At 34.7% G+C, this 22,348-nt stretch overlaps 2 protein-coding genes across 2 annotated transcripts in view; both read right to left on the bottom strand.

The window, feature by feature from the left end:
* LOC142336383 (uncharacterized) overlaps positions 1–22,348 on the bottom strand; it is a 547,349-nt gene that overhangs the window by 179,768 nt on the left and 345,233 nt on the right. The window lies entirely within an intron of this gene.
* Positions 382–16,872, bottom strand: LOC142336379 (major facilitator superfamily domain-containing protein 8-like). The gene is made up of 7 exons (XM_075385164.1): positions 15,410–16,872; positions 11,314–11,534; positions 10,790–10,925; positions 7,341–7,454; positions 6,378–6,544; positions 1,832–1,957; positions 382–1,576 (listed from the first exon to the last, which is right to left on the bottom strand). The coding sequence occupies exons 1-7, from the start codon at positions 15,439–15,441 to the stop codon at positions 507–509; spliced, it is 1,866 nt and encodes a 621-aa protein (XP_075241279.1). The 5' UTR covers positions 15,442–16,872; the 3' UTR covers positions 382–506.

The following is a 22,348-nucleotide window of genomic DNA, read 5'->3' as shown; positions in this document are numbered from 1 at the left end:
ATGAATTAAAGTTAAATATGGATTGAAGGTTATTCCTTCTAATTGAAGGTTATTTGTAGGCAAGTTCACAGAACGTAAGTCTCAATCAATTACAGGCATCGCAACAGTTTGTACAAAAATACAATTTTTCGATGCTTTTGGTCGTGTTCTTTTCACTGTTTGTTTTGACAATTAAAGGTGGAATCACTTTACATGCGGGTCTACGAAGCAATCGAGACTATTTTTGGCTAAATTCCAACTTTGTTTATTGTTATATTGAGCTTACATTCAGACGAGGACATGACAGTTTTTTTTTCTGGCAAACTACCAGCTATGTTATTGAAAGTCTTTTGAATGAATGACTGGGAACATTGGCTACTATTTCTTTTTCAATAGAACAAATTTAGATTTGAAAATCTGAATTGAAGCAATAAAATTATCACATGGTTTTAATCAAACAATAAAACAATCTGGCAGCACAATCAACTGAACTTGCACACTTAAATATAGATCTTAAAAGCACCCTTTTAGGTTATGGAAGCTCCGAACCTTTTGTTGAAAATAGCAACTAGGCAGAATATGAGGAAAGTCATTCCTGTGATGCACGGGAAAACAACTATGGGGCCATGTTTCTCGAAAACATTACTAACAAACACCGGACCTAGGGCCCTTGATAGACTTCCGGCAGAGGTTAGAATACCCTGGTAAATTCCTTGGGAACTTGTGGACTGAATAGTCTGAGAATACAAACTGGTTGTGGTCACGATTCCGATAGGATACGTCAAACTCAACACACAAGCGCATAGAATAAATTGGATAAATAGAATTTTATGTTGTTCGCTGCACCATTCGTAAACTTCTGGGTTACATCCTATGATTTCGTCGCTGTATGAGTTATCTTTGCTGCTGAAGTCAAATCGTAAGATGCTGTTGTCCATTTTGTTCAAAATTCTTGAATTTTCAAGAGATTTGAAACCTACTGCACTTGGGGAGATTGATGTCGCATCTGACGTGGTGTTTGAATTTGTTGTTTTGTTAACTATAGCAACTTTTGGGTATTCTTGACTCATTGGAATCAAAAAGACGAAAGCTAATGACAAAAATAATGTACTGAATGCCAATAAGTGCCGCTCTTTGAATTTTTTGGTTAAGAACCCTGTCGATAGGTAGACCAACGATGACATAACAGCATTGCAAAAGAGAACTATACCGTTGTTCAGAACTGTTTTGCTGTACGTCCACGCATACTCTGCCTGCACCAACGGCGTCATAATCGTTTCGAAAAACGAGAAGTCGAATAGGAATGTAAACCAGAGAATGTTGCATAAAACAACGGAGATAAAGTTTTTCGATCGGACTATAGAGGTTGCCACTGTGGTTGAAATGCTTTCATTTTCTTCAACTCGCGACTTTCCGATCTCCTTGAAGTTAATGTTGAAAATGATCAAGTTTGCTATGTTGATGATGGCGGCTAGGAATGCAGGACTGGTGTACATGCTGAACTGTAGTCTGATTCGGTGGAGTTGCACTCCGTTGTCCAGGGGTGTGAAGAGGGTTTGGATGACCGGTCCGATCACGAAACCCAGGGCTTGTGTCCCTGTAACACAAGTTTGATTGACGTGAAGTCAGTAGGAGTTCTCTTAATGGTTATACAAATTGCAACCAAAACTGCAACTTTGACAAGCAGGGAATTGTGAGTAAGCATTGAGATTGTCAATTCTAATAATTGCGTAGAAGCAAGTTTGTCTCGTACTTAGGTATCACGAGACTATGTAGTTTTCTGTTGTTGTAATGTTACTCGTTAGTATGCAGAGAACAAAAGTTGTGAATAAAATTGTGATATTTAGCCCACCTGTTACCCATGCCATGGTAACTGCTCTGTCCTCGTTTGAAGTGACTGCAGAGGCGTATGTCCTGATTAGTGTCATGTTACCAGCCCCGAAGCCCAGAATGAACCTGGCCAGCAGCATCATGTAGCCTAAATAGTCCACGGATATCAAGACATTTCAAACTCAAACGTATTTTGGCCTTTTAAACCTATTTTATTGTCCTTGTTAAATGTATGTATCCTGAAAGTGGTTGATAGGAAAATACGGAAGTGTTAAAAATATACAGTGCACGTAAACTTTAAGTTTTAAAAGATAGCATTGTTGCGAATTGCATCAGTTATGGTTTTTCGGCGTCCTGATTAATAATAGTCAGTTTCTAATTTTGATTTTTTTCCTGCTGCTTGATTGATCTATATGATCAACAGCTGTATCAACATGTTAATTAACAGCCGCCGCCAGAATATCAGCGGCTATTATTTAGGCGCTCTCCTTTTTTATTACGACTCGAACTCGAAGAGAGGTATTGGTTTTCTTAAGGTTTTTTTTTACCGGAAGTAGTATTCATGCAGACGGCGTTCTGACCTGAAAGCGAAAGAGTAAAATGGCCGTGAGAACTAATTTTTTCTGAGCGGGAGAAGTTTTTTAATCGTGCGCTTCGATCAGTGAATGACTTTTCGACTTTGAAAAGTGTTTTTTGAGAACGAATGCTAAGTAAGTAACTTCACTTCATTTTCCTGTTTTTGATTTTCAACTTCTCAAATTTACGAAGTAGTCTTTTGTTTCTTTTTTCTTTTTTGGCTATGTTTTTGTTTTATACAAATTCTAGTATGTATCATTTCTAGCTTCGTCCTCAGAACTAGAACGTTTTTCATTCTAGCTCTCTCCTCAGACCTAGAATGTTTTTCATTGAGTTTTCATTCGTTGAATGTTTCATACATTTTTGCTAGTTTTGAAACTGTTTTACTCGCTTGCAATTGATTTCATATATAATGTACCACTTAGGCTTTGCTTGATTTCGTTTTTGAAACTTTGACTGATATTTAGTTGCGTGATTTTTTTTGGGCTAGGTTCTTCATAAACTATCTTAAGCTTTTGAGTGTGACTCTATTCCTTTGGTTTTTCAAGATTTTTTGTATTTTGCAATTTTTTGAATTCATTTTGGCTGCTATCTCGGACAAGAAATATATCGACTTTTCTTCGGTCCCAATTCTTAAATGCTGTGACGCCAAACAAAGTTATTTAGTTTTTTGAGTCCTAATTTAAGTTTTTTTTTTTGAGCAAAGCAATTTTGTTTTTAAGATGGATACCTCCTTATGCTTTCCAACTGTGTCTTGTGTGTCGCAGAGTTAATTGTGGAGCGCTGATTTGTTTTTGAAAAATATTGGTTAGTTCCTGACATTTTTAAGCCGGTTAGTTTTTTGAGCCTATCAATGGTTTTCCATTCTAAGAATTTTTGCCAATTTTCAACACCACCAGATGTTTTTAGTTATATAAAAATTTGCAGTATCAAGATATCTCATTGAGTGTCTTCTGTCAACTTTATGTCTTTAGATTTCATGATCTCGATTGATTTACTTTTTCAATGTTAGCTAGCTTCAATGATGTCAATTCTCAAATCTTTCTCTTTATGAGGCATAATTTTTTTACCACTTTTTTCATCAAAGCTGGTCAGGTATAAAATAACTAGTTTAAGATAGAAAATAATGGTTTTGACTGTAGTAACGCTTTTGCTGGTGAAGTTCCGACGCTTGTTATTTTTTTAAAAATTCGCTTCGCTTTCGTTTTTTCACGTTTTTCGTTTTTTACGCTTGACTTCTGACTTACTTCACTTGTTGTTTCGGTAAAGCCCGATTATTAAGTCGTAGTAAATTAGGTTATGAAAGTACATAGAAGCGATTGCTAGCTTGCATTATTATTATGCTTAATAGCGTTCAGTTTAAATGCTGACTTTCAAAATATAATTTCAAAATATAACATAAAATATAATTTCAAAATCTAACCGAATATGCTGAATTTGCACACTAAATAAAAAAATTGACACTTTGAAGAATTTACCAATTTGTATCTCTTATTTTTGTCTTTTTCTGTTTCAATCCCAATATGCGTCAAGCGGGTAAACGGAGACTTTTTCCGGTTATCTGCTGGCTATGTTTAATTAAGTCAACTCTGCTTAAGCAAGTGTTATTAAAGCAAGCTGATTGCTTTTACAATTCAGTAGGTGTTCTGGGAGGCTGAACTAATGTAAGAATTTAAATCCTTACAAATATTTCTGTCTATACCCCTGACCCTGATCTGTGTAAATTTTTGAGGCAAGCAAAATTGTAGTGTTGCTAATTGCTCTCGAGCAAAATTTTAGGCGATTATTCAAGTTCTTTTGCACTCATTGATCTTTTTATAAAAAACTGCCTAATTAATTTTACACTCTTTACTTCTTGAATTAATTTTTTCGCTGGATTTCTTCATTTTCGAGAGATCGAATTTCCTCTAATTCTGAAATAAAGTTTGTTGCGAATATGGAAACGATTGTGGGCGAATGTGAATCGAAGCTATTGTAGCTGCGCGGTTTAAGTGTCAGACCAACATCCTGGACGTGCGATGTTCGAACTCCGGTGCGGTACGTTTCCGGACGCATAAGACATTTCTAAGCTACGCCAACTATAATGTAAGTTTCCCCTCATGTCGTTCGAGAGCAATTCATCCGACGCTAGTTGGTTTATGTTTTAAATGCGTTTTTAGCTACTGGTCTTTGATCAGTTTTACTGTATCTTCTTTTTTCAGGTTGTACAGTTATTGGATTTTGGAGGGATCTGAATTTTTGTAAATTTTGCCAGGTTTAGTTTCACACAGCTCGGGATTTTGTTGTAAAAAAAGATTGAGATTATATAGATGTCAAAATAGTGGTTTAAAGAAATTGGTATGTTTTGGGCACGAATGGATCTCAATTCCAGAGTTTCTGTTACAGTTAAAATTCAAATAATATGTATGGCTCCAAAAAGTATTCTGTGTTCACTAATTAGTTGGTTTTTAAAATATAATCTAAGCGCATCGCACCTTTTTAATTTTGGAGCTTCTAAACAATTGTTTAGGCGTGCAGTGATTTTTTAATTGCTCCCGAATGAAGGTTGAAGCAGTCATTGTCAACGCGTTGATCCTTCTTACGCAAAGTTGTCGCTTGAAAGATTCAACTTTTCGAGCGACCTCTACGCCGTTGACTTTTTCGTTTTGCTTGACCTAATTTTCTTTCACAATTTTAAGCAGCTGAACTCAAGTGGCGCCAGATCACTGCTCAAAGCCAAATGAAAAGTGAGCCAAAATTGGTGGTATTTTGTCACTTAAATTATTATTAGCTGTAATAGTGGTATATAGTAACCATTAATGACGTCATTTGAAGACCCATTAAGTAATGTTATTACCACCGACGGAAGCAGGCTGAAATAGTATGCAGCTCCCATTAGTAGTTCGAGAGCAATTTTTCTTACGCTATTCGGTTATGTTTTAAAATTTAATCTTACTTGTCGTTAATTTCTAACCAATTTGTCACGTACCAGTAAGTCAGAGAGCTACTTTCTCATTATTTTTTTTAATTTTACCTTTTTGCTGCTTTTGTCCGGTTTGTCATTTGTTTCTCTTTGCTATGAGTTGTTAGGTCAATCGTGCGATAATTTGTTAAATTATATATAGTTTACCTCATTCATGAGGTCACCCGAACAAGATTTTAAGAAAGATTTTTACTGGAAAGATATTTGTTAAAATTTGGTTTGAAAATGGGGATGTTGATGGAAATACTTTTTTATTAATACTTTTTTGGCCTTCTGGTCCCAGTGGTCTTTTTAACTAAGGGTCTGTTTCGCGGCTAACATCCGGCAAAGAGACGCCTATGTTCTTGAGTTCCGGAAATTGGTTAACACCATTTCATTTGAGCTGCACAAAATTTCACGTTAAACTTAATCACGTTAAGCCCAAATTTCTAGTAATATGGCTGCAGATCAAAATAAGACGCCCTGTTAGAGGTGTACTCATTTTTTTATCTTGAGGCCGACATCATTGTTATCATTTTGAAATAAGCCAACAGGTCAGCGAAGCTGATGATGAGTACGACAGAGAACCGGCGTTCACGGCCGCGCATTTCATCTTTGTTTGCAGTTTATTGCGGTCACCATCCTGCAAGTTTAAACTACCGTTAACTTGATTGTTCTTTTGAGCTACATAATCTGTTTGATTTAGTTTACTGCTCTCTGATAGGTCAACAAAATCGCTCGCTTAAATTTATTCGACAATATTTCGTTTTGGGCAGATACGAAAGAAGTTGGTTCTGGATTGAGATTTTGGTCTTCAATTGAAATTTTTAGTTAAATAGTTACGGGAAATAGAAGAATGTTTGTGATATAAAGAAGGTGTTTTCATTGCAAAATTTTTGATAGCACGGGTCTTATCCTTTGTTGTTTTTTTTTTTCGTGTGAAGTGTTTCAAGGTATGGCATGTGCGAATTCAAAAGTATGCATTTTTTGTCTGTTCTTCATAACTACGGTTTATCTCAGGTTTTTTTAAAAATCTAATTGACCAACTGACCTGCGAAAGAGTCGGGGAAGAGGCTGAGGTACGCATAGAGGACGTTGCCTATGATCATGAGGACTATAGTGAATACGAAGAGGGGTCTGTAGGGCATCTTGTGTGAAAGGAAGCCCAGAGTAGGAGAGGCAATCAGTTGGCCAATACTGTACATTGCTATTACCCACCTAAATTCAACAATAAAACTATCTGTCTATAATTGATAAATATTGTGTTTAGCACCATTGGCTGTCATTATTCTTGTACCACTTTTCGTTTATTCTAAGATGTTTCTTTTCAAATATATTTTTTTACTAGGCTCATTTCTAGGCTGATTTCTTTTTACTAGGCTGATTTCTTTGGTTTCATGTTATGATCATATTTGATTTCTTTGGTTTCATGTTAGGATCATATTTGATTTCTTTGGTTTCATGTTAGGATCATATATGATTTCTTTGGTTACGTACTAGAATCATACATGAGATCTTGATCTCATACAAGGACCATGTACTTTTTTAAAGAGTGAGTTCTTGCGTTTCATGGATGGTTTATATATGAATTCGTTGACCTCATGCTTGTGTCATATATGAAAACTTGGATTCCATACAGGGATCATGTATGGTCTCTCTGTTTTCAAATTAAGATCGTACTAAGAAATCGAATCTGGTCAGTATGAAATCATATATAGTCTTTGTATCAAAATCAAAGATATTAAAGTGCCATTATTAGATTATTTGCATGTAAGGGTGCAGTTGCAGATCTTCATATTACTACGCGGTTGTTTAATTCATTTTGACTGGACACTATATCCGCCCTGGCCACTCAACAAGTCATAAATGTAGCAATAAGTGTTCGATTAACTTAATTTGTTCAATTTGTAGCCTTTTGAACGATAGAGTTAGTCTGAATTTGTGTGCATCGTATTTGAATAATTTCGTATTCGGAAATTAGGTGTTGAAGTATGTAGTTGCGTTGATGTATTACCCATATAAGGACGTAGATGTTTCTGGGTAGAGGCTGAGAAGATAAGGGTAGGCAGAAGTCATTACACTCGAGTACCCGATTGCACCCATCAGAGAGGTCAAGTACAGTGTATATCTAAGAAGATGAAATACATTGTAAAAAAAACTAAGAACATCAATCAGCATGCGTTTGCTCACAAAAATCCAACATTCAAATACAATAAATTTTTATCAAAATTTGAGTACGTAAAAACTGTTTATGCTGGGATGGTATCCTTTTGTATTGTTGTTGTTGTTGTTGTTGTTGTTGTTGTTGTTGTTGTTGTTGTTGTTGTTGTTTTGGATTCACTGTTGCACACGGATTTTTTATTGTCCCAGTCGTCTTTAAAAACATTATACCTGTGTTTCGGCTCAGATGGCAGTCGCAAAACAATTGCCAAGTGAGACGTTTCGTTTGTTTGTCAAATCGTATTGCAGCATAGTCTTCCTATTGCTAAGACAAGAGCACACTGGGCAGTAACTCTAAATTAGTTTTGGGATCAGTCTTCAACGATTGTTGAACGTTAATAGAAAACAGTGGAAACTACAAAACATCTTGAACATCATGATTTTTGCCTTCAAGACATTTTTCGTTTCTTTTTACAAAATTTACTATCATGATTACACGCATTTTGCTTTGAAATACTTCATTCATCGAAACATCTAACTTTCCGTGTCAACTGAACAAAAAATGTCTAACTTAAGTTATGTAAAACTGTTGTAAAATCCGACATAGCTGAGTTCTCGAAGTATTAATGAAAAAAACTTAGCAGGACAAGTCCTGACGCACAATTCAAAGAATTTTCATTGACTAAACAAAAAACTAGACCTGGAACGGACTATGAGTGAATTAGGAAAACCATTTCTGAAAAATCATTAAAAAAACTGAAAATCAATGTCCAAGTGCCGCATGTAAACAAAAAACCACTAGCGAGAAATGGAAATTTGGTGCAAACAAAAAACTAGACCTAGAATGAACTATGAATGCATTGAGCAAATTATTTAGAGAAAATCCGTTCCAAAAAATCGAAAAAAACCCAGTAAAAATCAAAGTGAAATTGCCGCTTGTCAACAAAAAAACCACAAGCGAGAAAGCGAATTTTTGCTCAAACAACATTTTCTCACTCTACTTTAAAATTAAAGCGAAAAAATCTCTCGCCGAAAGACCACTCGCTTCTTCGCTCCACTTCCTGTTTCGGCGTGACGAAAATCACTTCTCCAATATGAATTCAAAATCATGAAAATGTGTTAACGGATCTTAAAAAGACAGCACCCCAATTCAATTCAAATTCTTTGAATTGTAATAAAGTCTGATAACAACTGATCAAGAGAGAAAAGATAATTTGTTTTGCGGTGTAAGCTAATCGTAGCTATATTGAGGTTGCCTTGGCTTATTTTCTTTCATCATTTGACGGCCGTATTTTCATTTTTCTCGCGGCACAGATTGAAAGTCGTTTTTTTTCACCTGTTTATGCTGCTCTTAAACTGTTTTTGATGTAAATAGTGTCATTTACGCACATAAGCGTTGAGTTTTATGTGGAGTTTTTTTATATATCAGTTACGATTTTCGCACCTAAATGACTGCCCCGTTGAAAATTACGGACTCTTAACATCAAACAGTTCGACCTCCTTAATGGAAACTTGTGTAATGAACGCGCTGCTATTAATATAGCTTTTATGGTTGAATGAGGCAGGAGTTAATGTTGAAAATTTTAAATAGATCTCTGCGGTTGTGGTCACTGTTGGAATAAATTATACATACATTGCTTTTTTGGTATTGCAGTCAAGAATTTTTGCAGTATATTCGGCATCTGCAGGTGGTGTTTTATGATTTTTTTAAATTGCCAAGTCCTTAATTTTGAGCTACAGCTTTTTTAAACTAGCAGTTTTTTTCAGCAACTAAACATTTTTGTAAACGGAAACTTTTTACAGACAATAATCCAATAATTTAAAAAACTTAACATCATCTAGGGTTTAGCTAATAGTGCTCTATTAGTTTTGAGTTTACAGAGGCCAAACCTAAAAAGATCACAAATTACGCTTCATTTTAATTTCTCTGCCTTAACAGATGAGAAAACTTAGCACAAAAGACGTTTTGAATAGACTTCAAGTGAAGTTAGTCTTTTTACGCCAAATCAAGTAACCGAAAGTATATAAGAGAATATTAACGAATGTCTATAAGAGTCCTGAGGAGAAATTGAAAATGTTACTTTTGTTCAATTTTGAGTTTTAAAAGACGTAGAATTGGATCGGGCAAGTCTGCGGGTGTACGGCTGGGCTGGACTGTGGGGCAGGGGTAAATTAATTGGCGGGAGAATTGGTCTTTTGTTATCAGAGCTATTTGCTAGCTGGCGTTTTTAATCGCTCTTGGACGAAGTTCTTGGCAATTATTGTAAATGTGTCTTTTTATATGCAAAATTTTCGCTTGAGGGTTTTGACTTTTCGAATGACTTTTACGCCCTTGACTTTTTGCGTTTCGCGTGATCTAAAATTCTCTCTCAATCACAATTTCAAGCAGCTGAACTCAATTGGCGGGCGGCAATTTAATACTAAAAGTCAAATGAAAAGTGCGCCGAAACTGGTGCCATTTTCACTCTAAATCCTAATAGTGGTATATATTAACCTCTAATGTTATTTGAAGCCCACTATTGAGCTTCTTAGTCCCATTTAGGCTCCCCCGCCCCCCGACTGAAGCAGGTTGCAATTGATTAGAGCTCCCACTAGTCGTTCGAGAGCAATTCTTCCGACGTTTAGTCGGTTATGTTACATTTATGAGATATAGAATATATCTGTTGCACTATCCTGTCTGAAACTTGAAAAGCAAAGATTGACAGATTTTGCAATGTTCTATCAGTCTTGGAGAAATCGAATAATTAAATTTTTTTAACGATTCGTCCAGTTTTTTATAAGCTGTTCATGGATGCAGCTTTTCCTCTCCCCTAACGATAGTGGTCAGACAGAATTCTGCTGATCAGAAATGCTGAACTACCATAATGTTCCTGACCCCCTCTTTTGAGGTCGGGTATATAGAATTACCACTGTTCGAATTGAAGGTCAATTCTGATAAAACCGCATGTCGACGTACAATTTGGCTCGAATTATTCTAGAGGATTCTTGTTTTGTATTCTATGTAGCTAGATTTTTTTTCACTACAAAAATTTACTAAAGAAAGGTGGCTCTGTAGCAAGCGTTTTAGGTTATAATACTGAATCGGTTTTTGAAGGAAGATTACTAATGCGATGTGCCTCAGAGAAAGGTTTTCAGATCAACGAATGGCATTTTAGCACGCCGTAGATTTTTCAGATGAAAACTTCCGTAATGTTTTTGGCCCAAGGAGCAGTTACTTTTTTAATGTAAACATGAAATGAGACAAAATCACCAAGCTCATCGTTGAATCAGTAAAATGTGCAAACAATCGTGAGTGGTACTAACAGTGATCTTTTGGTCTGGGCATTGGTGGACAGCAATCTGTTATCTGTGAGGTCTACGTCTTCACTCATGGCCTTGTTCCTGTCATTTCTCCTTGAAGATTCGTCTGAGGTGGTGTTGTTGTTTATATCATCGCCACCTGAAAATATCAATGAGATAATCGAATTTATTTAATTGCTCAAACGCTGAGTATACTGATTAGATTTGCCCTCTTATTTTGACTGATTGTTTGGAGTTATCGTCTCTCAGACTATTGTTCAGCTGAGCTGATGTGCGCACGTTAACCGGAAATTCAAATAAAATTTAGTTAATGTTCATAGTCTTGCTTACTGATGATTATATCAATGTTTAATTACACTCAGAGCAGCATTGTGTTTTCGGAGTGGGCGAGAGGCTGCTTTTGTGTCTTTATTTCTATCATACTTTTGACCATTTTCTGACTGCTTTTATCAATTGATGGTTGATTTGCTCATTTAAGGGCGATATTTTGCACACCTTTAAATAAAAGTTTTTGGATATTTTTGTACCTGCTCCAGTGTGCGGGCTAGAAGAGTCAGTACTTATACTGAAGTCAGAGGCTGTCATCCCGCTGCCTTCTTTCCTCTGGCTCCCTCTAGTGTTGCCTGCTCCTCCTACTCGCCTGGCTGTCCGCTGGTTGTAATCAGGAGTGCCGTTCAGTCTGTGATTGCCACTATCAGTACCATTGTAGTCTCTGTTGGGCTCGCCCGCTCCAAGTAGATTCTCTCGACTAAATGAAGTGGTCCCAATGCCGAACATTCCAACACTTATTTAGTGCTCTATTGTGTTTACGTAAAAGACACCAACTCTCTCACATTTAACGGTGTACAGTTCGAATTGTGAGAGCGAGTGTTGTTACTGTAAACATTCCTGTATGACTTGCGTGATGCTGTTTAGAACTGAGGGTTGTTGTTAAACTATGGCTTCGCTTTAAAGTCATTTGGTTTGGTTATCTTGAACATTTCGTGTATGCAAGAACTCTGGAACTTGAGTTGTTCAGCACTAATTTGATTTGTATTTTAGAGCTTATGATCATAATTTAAGCATTTTGAGGGCAAATTTTGTTTTGACTTCATTATTGAGCTACGAGATTAAAATTTTGATAATTGTAAATATTAAATTGTTCAGTAAAAATTGTGCGTATCTGAGAGTAACTTGTAGCTTTTGATTTGAGATCGGCAGCGTGCTCTTTGTTCTGAAGGAAATTATGTTTGCTGGGTGTTCTTGGTAGAAATAGTTGCAATAAAGTGTTCTGACCATGATTTTTCTTAAAAGATGTATATTTTTCCAGCATTATTGACTATTACATTCAATTTCAGTTTTTCGTAGTGCTTTTTATCTGGATACAATTTTTTTATGGACTCCAAAACTTTTTCTGAAATCATTTAGTAAATTTTTAGGTGTACCTTTTCATAGATCGGACGGCTATGGTCGGGCCAAAAAGAAGGAATTTTATATAGTTCTGTTGCGTGTCAGATCGCCTTTGAAACTTGCAATTAAGGTCCTACCTTTGAAAGCTAATCATGACAAATTTGTTTTTCTTAATATCTTGTTATTTGCACCTAATTTATTTTTTGACCGAGGTGGACTATTGAAAAATTTGAGGTGAGCTTATGAAATTACTCAGGCATATAGTATTTACTTCTCTTAAAATTTTGAGTGCTTTCTTGTTACAAGTAGCTGCCGGTTGAAATTTAAGGTATTGTAAGTAAAATGCCAGCGAAGAAAAAGTCGAAGGTTTCCCGCTGTTTTGAGGATTGTACTCGTTTTGTTTTTCATACGGTTTTTAAGTGCTCTCGAACGAAGTTGGTAGCAATTATTGTAAACGTGTTGGTCTTTGTTATGCAATTTTTTGCTTGACCGTTTTTCGCTTTTCTTCTTGAACATGCTTTGACATTCTCTGTGGTCTCTATTGCTCTCACTCCGTAACTAAAGCTTATTGTTCATAGCCGCCCTCATCTTCTCAGCCGGCTATTATAGCGCTCCTATTTTTTACAATTCAAAGAATTTGAATTGTATTGGGGCGCTGTCTTTTTTTAAGGTCTGTTCACACATTTTCATGATTTTTGAAGTCAAATTGGAGTAGTGATTTTGGTCACGCCGAAACAGGAAATGGAGCGAAAAAGCGAGTGGTTTTGCGGCGTGAAATTTTTTCGCTCTAATTTTAAAGTAGAGTGAGAATACGGTGTTTGAACAAAAATTCGCTTTATCGGTAGTGGTTTTTTGTTCACATGCGGCAATTTCACTTTGATTTTTACTGTTTTTTCGATTTTTTGGATCGGATTTTTTTCTAAATGGTTTTTCCAAACCATTCATAGCCCGTTCTAGGTCTAGTTTTCTGTTTAGTCAATGAAAATTCTTTGAATTGTACGTCAGGACTTGTCCTGCTATGTTTTTTACTTCGTCGAAAAAAAAGGTTTCGCTTTACCTCAGTTTGCCGCTTTTTCAACATTTTGCGTGATATCTTTTTGACTTCTCTAGGCTAGTTTCTCTCTTCTCTCATTCTGCTAAAAGTGATTTTGAACATCAGTTGCTCAGCAAAGCAATTCAAAATGAACAGAGTCAGTATAAAAAAATTGAAGTCAGAAGTAGAAACGGGATAAACCCATAAAGCCCAATTTTAGATGCCCGCTATTTGAACTTCGTTCCTATAAGTCTTAGTTACCATCTCTAATGCTTATTGGTATTGATAGTAGCCCCTGTAGCCCCTCTCTACGAAACAGAAGTACGTTATGTTCAACTACGAAATGCCATCAAAATAAATCGGACTTAGAAAATGTTTTTGTACAAAAATCTTTTTTTTTCAATATCTTCTATTCTTTCAATCCCAATCATGCTTATTGGAATCAACGGCGGCTATTTTCCGGCAATCTGCCGGGTATGTTTAAAATAAGTAAAGCTTATTGTTAAAATAAAACCGATTGCAGCAAAGTTAAAATAAGGAACTGATAGCCCAGTGGGCAGTGCTGATGAGGGATCGGGAGGTCAATGATTCGAATCCCTGCGATGTCAACAAATTTTGACCCCATAAAGAAAATTTTGTCTAGGCTACGCCCCCTGAATTAAATTGCCTTGCCTGTCGTTTGAGAGCAATATGTTAAAAAAAAACTATACTTAATCAGATAAATGCTCAGGTATGTGCATAAATAATTGTGCTACCTGTTCGCACACATTTTCTGGCACTTTGCAGCTGAATTTGAGTTCAACGCATTATGAGTCCTTGCATAAATATCTTTATTGTGCAATTCATTTTTTTGGGACTCAGTCGACTTAGATGACTCACAAAATACTAGGTAATAATTGCAAAGTTTGAGCCCAGGTTGAATTTTTTTTGAAGAGCAGCTTTTTTGGCTCCGGCATACTTTTAATTTTTTGCGGTATGCAAATGGCTGATTTTCTTCAGTACCAAAGTTATGATACAGGGGCTCAGAAAGCGCTCACAGCTTTCCTCGGGTAACAATTTTCTCTAGTCGTGGCTTATGTGACTTAGCCTTTACTACCTGGTGAAAAATATTGTAATTTTAAAAGCGCGTAATGGTCTGTGGGTTCTTCTGTCTTGTTTTTGGCAAACAAAGTGCGAGTCAAGGAACAAAGGTACAAAAGTAGCAGATAAATTAAATGTTATTTTTGTTTTTGGTTTCTCTAAGAGAACATGAGGCTGAAATTTGGCAAAGTTTTTTTCTTTAATAATTTTTTATTCATTTTTATCTTCAATATTTTTAAGTAGATACAAACAAAGTATTTATCACTTGTTTTGACATTTATCCCAATTTTGTTTAGTTTTTGTTTAACGAGCTACTTATTGATTTGTTCCTGTCTTTCTAATCATGAAATAGAGATTAAGCTCATCCTAGTTGAACTCAATAAGCACGTCAGTTTTTAACCGATAGAAGTAATTGTCCAAATTTTATCTGAATATATTGCGTTGCAGTTATTTCTCATCTTTCAAAACGCTTGTAAATCTGATTACTTATTTCTTAATGCTGTTTTTTGTTTGTGCGCTCTATTTCTGATAATTCCTGTGGAGCGAGACAGTAATTTTGATTCGGAAAAATGTTGGAAAGGCTGGTATTAGTTATTGAAAATGCTGCCAGGATTTGAAAAAAATTTATGCGAATTAAGTGCTCAGGTCCCGTCAAACTCAAAGCAAAATCGTAGAAGTCTCATAAATTGTGAAGGTTATATATAAGATGCCTTTTCATACTGCAGATGAAACTCAATGGTTTTGATACTTAAAAAATCGAAAGTCATTTCATTTCATATCGATAAAAACATTAAAATTATATTTTGTTTGCTAATCAAATCATATAGGAAGGCAAAATTTCAATGGAAGTTGAGACGTCGATTTTAAAATCTTTAAAATTATGAATAGTGTGACATTTGTTTTTTTAACTCAGTGGAGAAGATCCAAAATGCAAAATGTCAAATATACCAGTTCCACCAAAACTATCGCATTTTTTTTAAGGAATAACGCAGTAGCCCTGGCCGATTACCATGCTGTAGTCTTGTATGGTTGCATAATACTAGGCTAAATTCTATGTTCGTGCTAAATTTGTTTTGAAGTAGAAATTTACATCTGAATAACCAACAGATATCAAAAGTTACCTTCCAGCGTCAGCAGATGTTGTAAGCCCCATTTTGAAGGGCGATTAAAAGATAAAAGGCTCAACTAGTCGACAGTTTTAACCCAGATGAAATGATTCAGTTACAACCACCTCAAATTATGCGTTTCTAATCGAATCTTGGCTTTTATTTGATGGCAGGAAGTTAGTGGGGCCAACCGATCGGACAATATCGAAATGAGTAAATGCGATATAGAGATGAGCATTGTGAAGAGTTTACTTCTGTTTGCGGTTAAAATGTTAAATTTAGTCACAATTTGTAATAATTGAACGCTTTGTAAAATGTGCCTTCGATAGTTACGAATATATTTGCAACGGTTCACGCTTGTAGAAGAGATGCACATGGTTTATTGTGTTTGATAACTTGTAATGAAGTTCAAACGCTCATTCAATGTGTAATTTGATAAGATTCAGAACTAAATGAATACACCGCAATTAGTGCGATGTTTTAATTTATTATGTATGGTGTAAGGTATCTCGTATATTGTTCGCTTATCTCAAACCATAGAATGCTGTTTCACGTTTTATGAATAGTTTCATTGCCAAGTCAACACATTAACAAACGCCCATCGTGAAATCTCAGCTTTGATGACCCGGGCTTGCTTTTTGGGACTCTAGGTTTTAGAGCTAGTTTTAGGTACGGGGTCTCTGTTCCATAAGAATACCTTCAATATATTACAATGTGACAACTACAACAAGAGTTCGGAGAATAACGCAGAAATTCAAACATTTGTGCACAAAGAAGAATAGAATTGATCGAAAGTTAGTTATGCAAGCATATTGGAACATAAAAACAAACATTGGTAGAAACCCCCTCCAGGTTATAACTGGATGACATCTTCCGTCAAATGTCTCAATAAGCGGAGGATAAAAGCGCGTCAGATATTATCCACTGACTCAGGTGTGTTGGGACTCAGTGGTAGTCATTGGTTTTGTTTCGTTATTAAACACCGTAATTTTTTAATGCATTTCAACGTCTGAGTTTTGGATTGCTGTCTTCAAAAAGATTGATTTTCCAAAAACAACTTTACCAATTTCTTAGAATAAAGTATTTTAAAAAAAATGTGCGTCTATGGTTAATTCATCTGTATTCAATTATTGTTACCACATATAAATAAAAATGTGAACTTCAGGCTCGCCCCTTTTTTGTTGAGACACTGTTGAATTTTTAAAGGCATCTCAATACGTGCTATCAAATTAAAGCTCTCTGCGTCTCAATTTTATTTCAAAGATATTTTTAAATTTTTTGTTGGGAAAAATAAATTTGCCCCCTTTCTGCCCACAATTTGGGTCAATTCAACAAATTTCGATAAATTTTCCAGCAGTTTTTTCTTTTTAATCATTTTCGATAACTTGCGGCTTTTTCGAGGCTATCCAAAAACAACAAGGATGTCATCTACCTTACACTGTCAATACCAAGAATTCAAATGCATATTTAAAAAAACTGCTTTTTTTGGAATAAAACAATTTTCAGCCAAAAATTGAGACAAATCTGTGGCAATTTTGAACCAATTCATTAAATTTTTGAATCGAAACATTCAAATCATTTTTGGATCATTTTGTTGCCTTGATTTTGGCAAAATTTTATTTCAGTTTGGCCAAAAACTTTAGCCAAATTTAATTAAAATCAAATTTTGAGAATTTAAAACCAGCTTTGACATTTTCGATGGCACCCCTGAACAACCGTTGTAGTACCTTCCTCAAGCTGTCTAGTATTCAGTTATAATACAATTGCGAAAGAACAACTTCTGTTAGCTTGTCATGTAAATTTAGCTCCATTGTTTATCAATGATTTCTTAAAATAGTTCTTATTTTAATCAGTTGCATTTGGAAATCATTCTTTTGTGAACAGATTGGAGACCATATTTCAGCCCAATTTTGGCCAATTTGATCTAATTTAGAGTTACTTTAACCGTTTCTGTTTTTCCACTTTTAGATTTTGGAAACATTACGTAACATGTTATAGCTGATTAGTTGTCAGAGTTATCTGAGAACTTAGCTGTTTAATGTGTAGCTGTTTAATGTGTAATGAACTTAGCTGTTTAATGTGTAGAAATATCATTAAACTTTGCAAGATAACTTCCAAGCTTTCGAATTTCAAAAGCTGACAAAAGTTATGTTTTTGACATATCTTTGTCCAAAGGCAACATTGACAGTTAGTCAACTTAAAAAATGGTTTTGCATTAAATGCTTCTTTTGGAAAACTTGATGTGAAGTTAGAGCACAAAAATCAGTTTTGTTCAGATTTTTGTTTATTGCATTAGTGTATTGTTTTTTCTGGCAGTTAGGAAAACTACACTTACAAGCAACAGTCTGCTGTTTTCAAGCTGCTAGTTTTACAATTCATAGAATTTGGATCTTAGTTTAGCCTTTTTTTCTGCTCAGAAATTAAATTAGTTCTTATTTTAATCAGTTGCATCTGGAACTCAAACTTCATTTGAAGTCATTTTGAATTCAGACAAGTGGTGTTCACACCAGAGCTGTAACTAAAGCAAATATCTAAGACAAGTTGAGTTACGGCTTCAAGCGCTACTTTGGAACGGCGAGAGATTAAATTTTCACATAAACTCCGATTTTCACGTAATCGAACAATTTTTTGTTTACCTTGTATTTTTTTCGACTACTGTTTTTACTGTCTCTAATCACTGCTTGATTTGTTCGCGACTGCTTTTTCATTTAAAAACAAAAATATATCGATACATCTGGTTAAAGCTTTTATTTAATTTCGATGCTTTTCTTTAAAGTTTTTCAAAACTTTTTAATTCTTTATGCTGTTATCGGTTTTACCCTTCGTTGCATTATTGAAAACTACTTCTTCGCTTTCAATGCTAACAATTTGAATCAGTTCAAAAGCATGTCGTTCACGCGTTGTTCACAAAATAAGTTCTCGTCTTTTAAAATCAGTAGAGAGCTTTCATATTTCCTCGATAATGCATTATTTAAAACTTTTTAGAGCCAAAAATTTAAATTTCTACCACTTTGATGTAGTTTCTACCAATGTTTGTTTTATGTTTCAATATGCTTGCATAACTAACTTTCGATCAATTCTATTCTTCTTTGTGCACAAATGTTTGAATTTCTGAGTTATTCTCCGAACTCTTGTTGTAGTTGTCACATTGTTTCCGCCCTTTTTCAATAATGATCTTTCGTGTTATAATTGAGAATAGTTTGTTCTGGTGAACGTTTGTAATGACTTTTAATGCCGCTTTTCCTCATTCTTTCTCCAAATGATTACTATTTCAATACTTTTCAAACTGCAGTTTTTTCAACATTTGGCGTGAAATTGTTTCAGCTTCTAGTTCCTTTTTTTACCCTAACGTTGTTTCAAGAAGAATTGGAGGCAGTTACGCAACTTAGCGGTCAGCCTGTAACTTTTAGCCACGTCAAATTGCTAAACAAGTTATATAAAAGCCTTTGATCTTGTGTACAGTAATGCTGCATGTTTAAAACAGTATCTTAGGGCCTTAATTAGGAGCTGGTCAGCTTACTTCAATGAATGCACGTCAGGCATTAGGATTCGCTGTTACTTTTTTCCTTTTTGTGTGTTACTCTATTCAAACTTTTATTATAAAGATAAAGAACAGAAAACTTTGTTTTCATTGAAAGCTGCTGAAATTTTAATTCTCAAATCTGATTCCGCTTTTCAGATAATTGTACCGACTTTGGCAAGAACAGACTGTCACAGATATTAAACGTTGAAATGGGGGTCAATGAAAATTCACCTTTGATACTTTATCTCAGAACAAGGAGGCTCGGTAATGTGCGATTGCACATAAGGTTCCGAGCCCGCTCATCCACAATTTTGGCATAATTGTCTACCAAATGAGGAACAGATAGAAAACCCCAAAAATTCAAGTATTTTTCAAAAAAATTGGTGTATGAACGAAAAGATAGCCTCCAAAGAAAATAACTCAGTTGAGTGAAAAATGATGCTTTAGATTCATGAGATATGCCAATATCAAGAAAGCGAGTCACGACGAACAGCAAGATTAAACATTAATAAACATTAATTACATCAAGAAATTTGGCCGTTTTAAAAACAAAACTTAATAACAAAGTCAACATACCGTCAGATAAAACTGAAACTGATTAAAATAACTTATAAGTAACCAGGAAAGATATGGAACCAGTCCATAAAAACGTTTGGTAACAATTAGAGAACAAAAACAGTAAACTTAAAGAATTCGCTTTTTTTTTAAACAATTAACTTCAAAGTAATAAAAACCATTAGAATTCAAGTAAAATATCCCAAAGGTTTACGATTGCCAATGCTTCTCTAGAAAGGCACTAAGACCTGTCCTTATTCAATTTTTAATGCGGCTATGTTCGATCGCGCCTTCTTCAGACACCGTTAATGTAGTATGTGGCCTTTCATTAATGAGACTAATTAACAGGTAGACAAAGAAGAAAAAAGGGCAAAATCAAGTAATACTTTGAATTTTTTTCCAAACAAAATTACTTCTAAAGTCATGAAAGCCAGTAATTACAAATTGATTTAATTAAATAGGTTCGTTTATTCGTCCAAATGAAGCCCTTGAGACCTGTTAATATACAGAATATATCTTGCGACTAAAAAAAGAACGTCAATTATGACAAAAATCAATTTAATTTACTTTTTTTTGTAAAAAACCGGTGTCGAAGCCAGTAAGGTCATAACTAATTCTTTCAAAATATTAGATTTTGTGACGCCAATCCCTTTTAACACCTCACTTGGACACCGATAATGTCATATTTGACCTGTAATTAACGAGACTAGGTAACAAAAACACAATAAAAAGATCAAAATTGCGAAGTTGAAAAGTTTTTTTTTATTTTTGAAAACAATTGATTTGAAAAGTCATGAAAGCAATGAGCTATCTACTAATATCAGAACATCTGATCATCTATGCTTCGGCGAGAAGCCAACAAAACCTGTCATTATACAGGAAATTTCATACGACTAAAAAGACAAAGTAAAAACAACAGTTAAAGACAGAATAAAAAATTCAATTAAACTCATGAAACAAGTGTAGAAGCCTTTAAAACTATAATCTATATCTTTCAGTATTTTAATATCATCAGTTTTGTTGTATTTTGAAGGCCAATATTGTGATATGAGAACTGTCAATAATCTGATAATATGACAGAACTAGAAAACGTGAAAAACTGGCAAATATCAAAAAATAGGAATCTGAAATCTAGTATTATCAAAGCCAGAAAACAATAACTTAAGGCTTAAAACCGCAATAATGGTTAATTTTTGAACCAGTAGAAAGGAGAATCATTCCTTCTTTGCTGACACTAAGCTACAAGTTGACCAAATTAAGAAAAAAGTAGAGGAAAAGTTCATTAAGCCATTATTTATTTTAAAATCAAATTTTTTCAAAAGTCAAAACAACCAAAAGCTTTCAAGTAAAAAAACTAAATGCATTAACTTGGAGCTACTGAGAAAGCCAATTGGACCTATCACTCTTGATCTTTGATTTTATATGATCTGTTCTTTAATTAAATATTAAAAAATCTTTTTTTTCAAAAAAAGACGGTCTGATTACAATCCGAATTCTTTTTGGATTGTAACAGTACAAGACTGGTCCAAAACTAGCCCTGCTTATGCTCATCGTCAATAAGGAACACTTGATTTCATGAATGTTGTAGATATAGATAACTTGTTATTTAAAAACTCAAAAATAAATTCTGCGTTTTTGATAATCAACGAGTAAAGTTAGCAAAAAACGGCAAAGTACTAATTACAGATTACTCTCAACAGAAGTTGAAGTAGGAATAGCCCCCATTTGAGTCTACAAAGATTGTATTAGTGTTGTTTGGGGTGTACTTACTACAAGTTTAATCAAAGTGGACTAAAGAAGCTTATTAAGTGCTGTTTTTGATGAAAAAGGAATTTGAACTATTAAGCCCAAATTTTTGACAAAAAAAATTATATCAAAACAATCAACCATATGTTTGTGTCTTTGAAAACAAAATCAACAACACTATTCTTAAAAATTTTAGCAAATTTTTGCAAAATTGACGAAAATTTAGGCAAAAATACCGGAAAATGTGAATAAAAACAACGGAATTCACTCTTCTTTTCTCAGAAGTTCAAACCTCGAAAACTCCAAGTAAAAAACAAAAATAAAAAAGATCTTTTTAATACCTTATTTTACGCTGGACGAGCTTTCTAATGATACCAGTCTCATCTCTCTACGACTAATCGATCGGCGAAAATTGTCCGAACAAAAAAACCCATTTGAGTATATAGTTTCTCCTCCCTCAAGAGGGGTCGGAACAATTATATTGGCATGTAGTTGTTGACTCAAGTCATATTGTTTTTTTAAATTCTGCTTTATTAGACCTTTAGTTTTTAGGATTTTTCTTTTTTCGTTGAGGAAGAAATTTTTTCGTTATTTTTTTCGATCGCCTGACGTTTTGACCTGCTTTCTCTCCTGCTTTCAAGAACAGCGGATTTTTCCCGCGTACGCTCCTCGTCAGGTTATTATTGTGCTCCTAAGTTTTATAATTTGAGGATTATATGTGGGACCTCTTTGTATTAAATAATTCTTTCTGTTGTTTGGGTACTGTACGCTGATTTGCTACAAACTTAACCAATGGTAGTTTGATCTTCAAGAACTCTGACTCCCGGTGCCATATACGCATATCGAGAAGCTAAGATATTTAGCCTTCCTGCACAATTTGATTGTTCTTTGATATAATGGTTTGTTGATACAGCAATTTTAGATAGCCGAGGTGCTCATATGTTTCCAAACAAATTGCTTTTCATTTGTTTTTCAGTCGTTTCGGTACTGCTTGCTTGTTTGTTTCAGATTAGACTAATGATAATTGGATTTTGAAAACGTTTTCTTTTGACGCCCGGTGCCATGTAGGCTTTCATAAAAACTGACATTTTCTGTCTTGTGCAATTTGGTGTTTTTTATATAACGATCTG

Source organism: Convolutriloba macropyga, chromosome 3 (assembly GCF_964194025.1).
Source record: "Convolutriloba macropyga chromosome 3, txConMacr16.3, whole genome shotgun sequence".
Taxonomy (NCBI): Eukaryota; Metazoa; Xenacoelomorpha; order Acoela; family Convolutidae; genus Convolutriloba; species Convolutriloba macropyga.
This window is presented reverse-complemented; position numbering and strand designations above follow the sequence as displayed.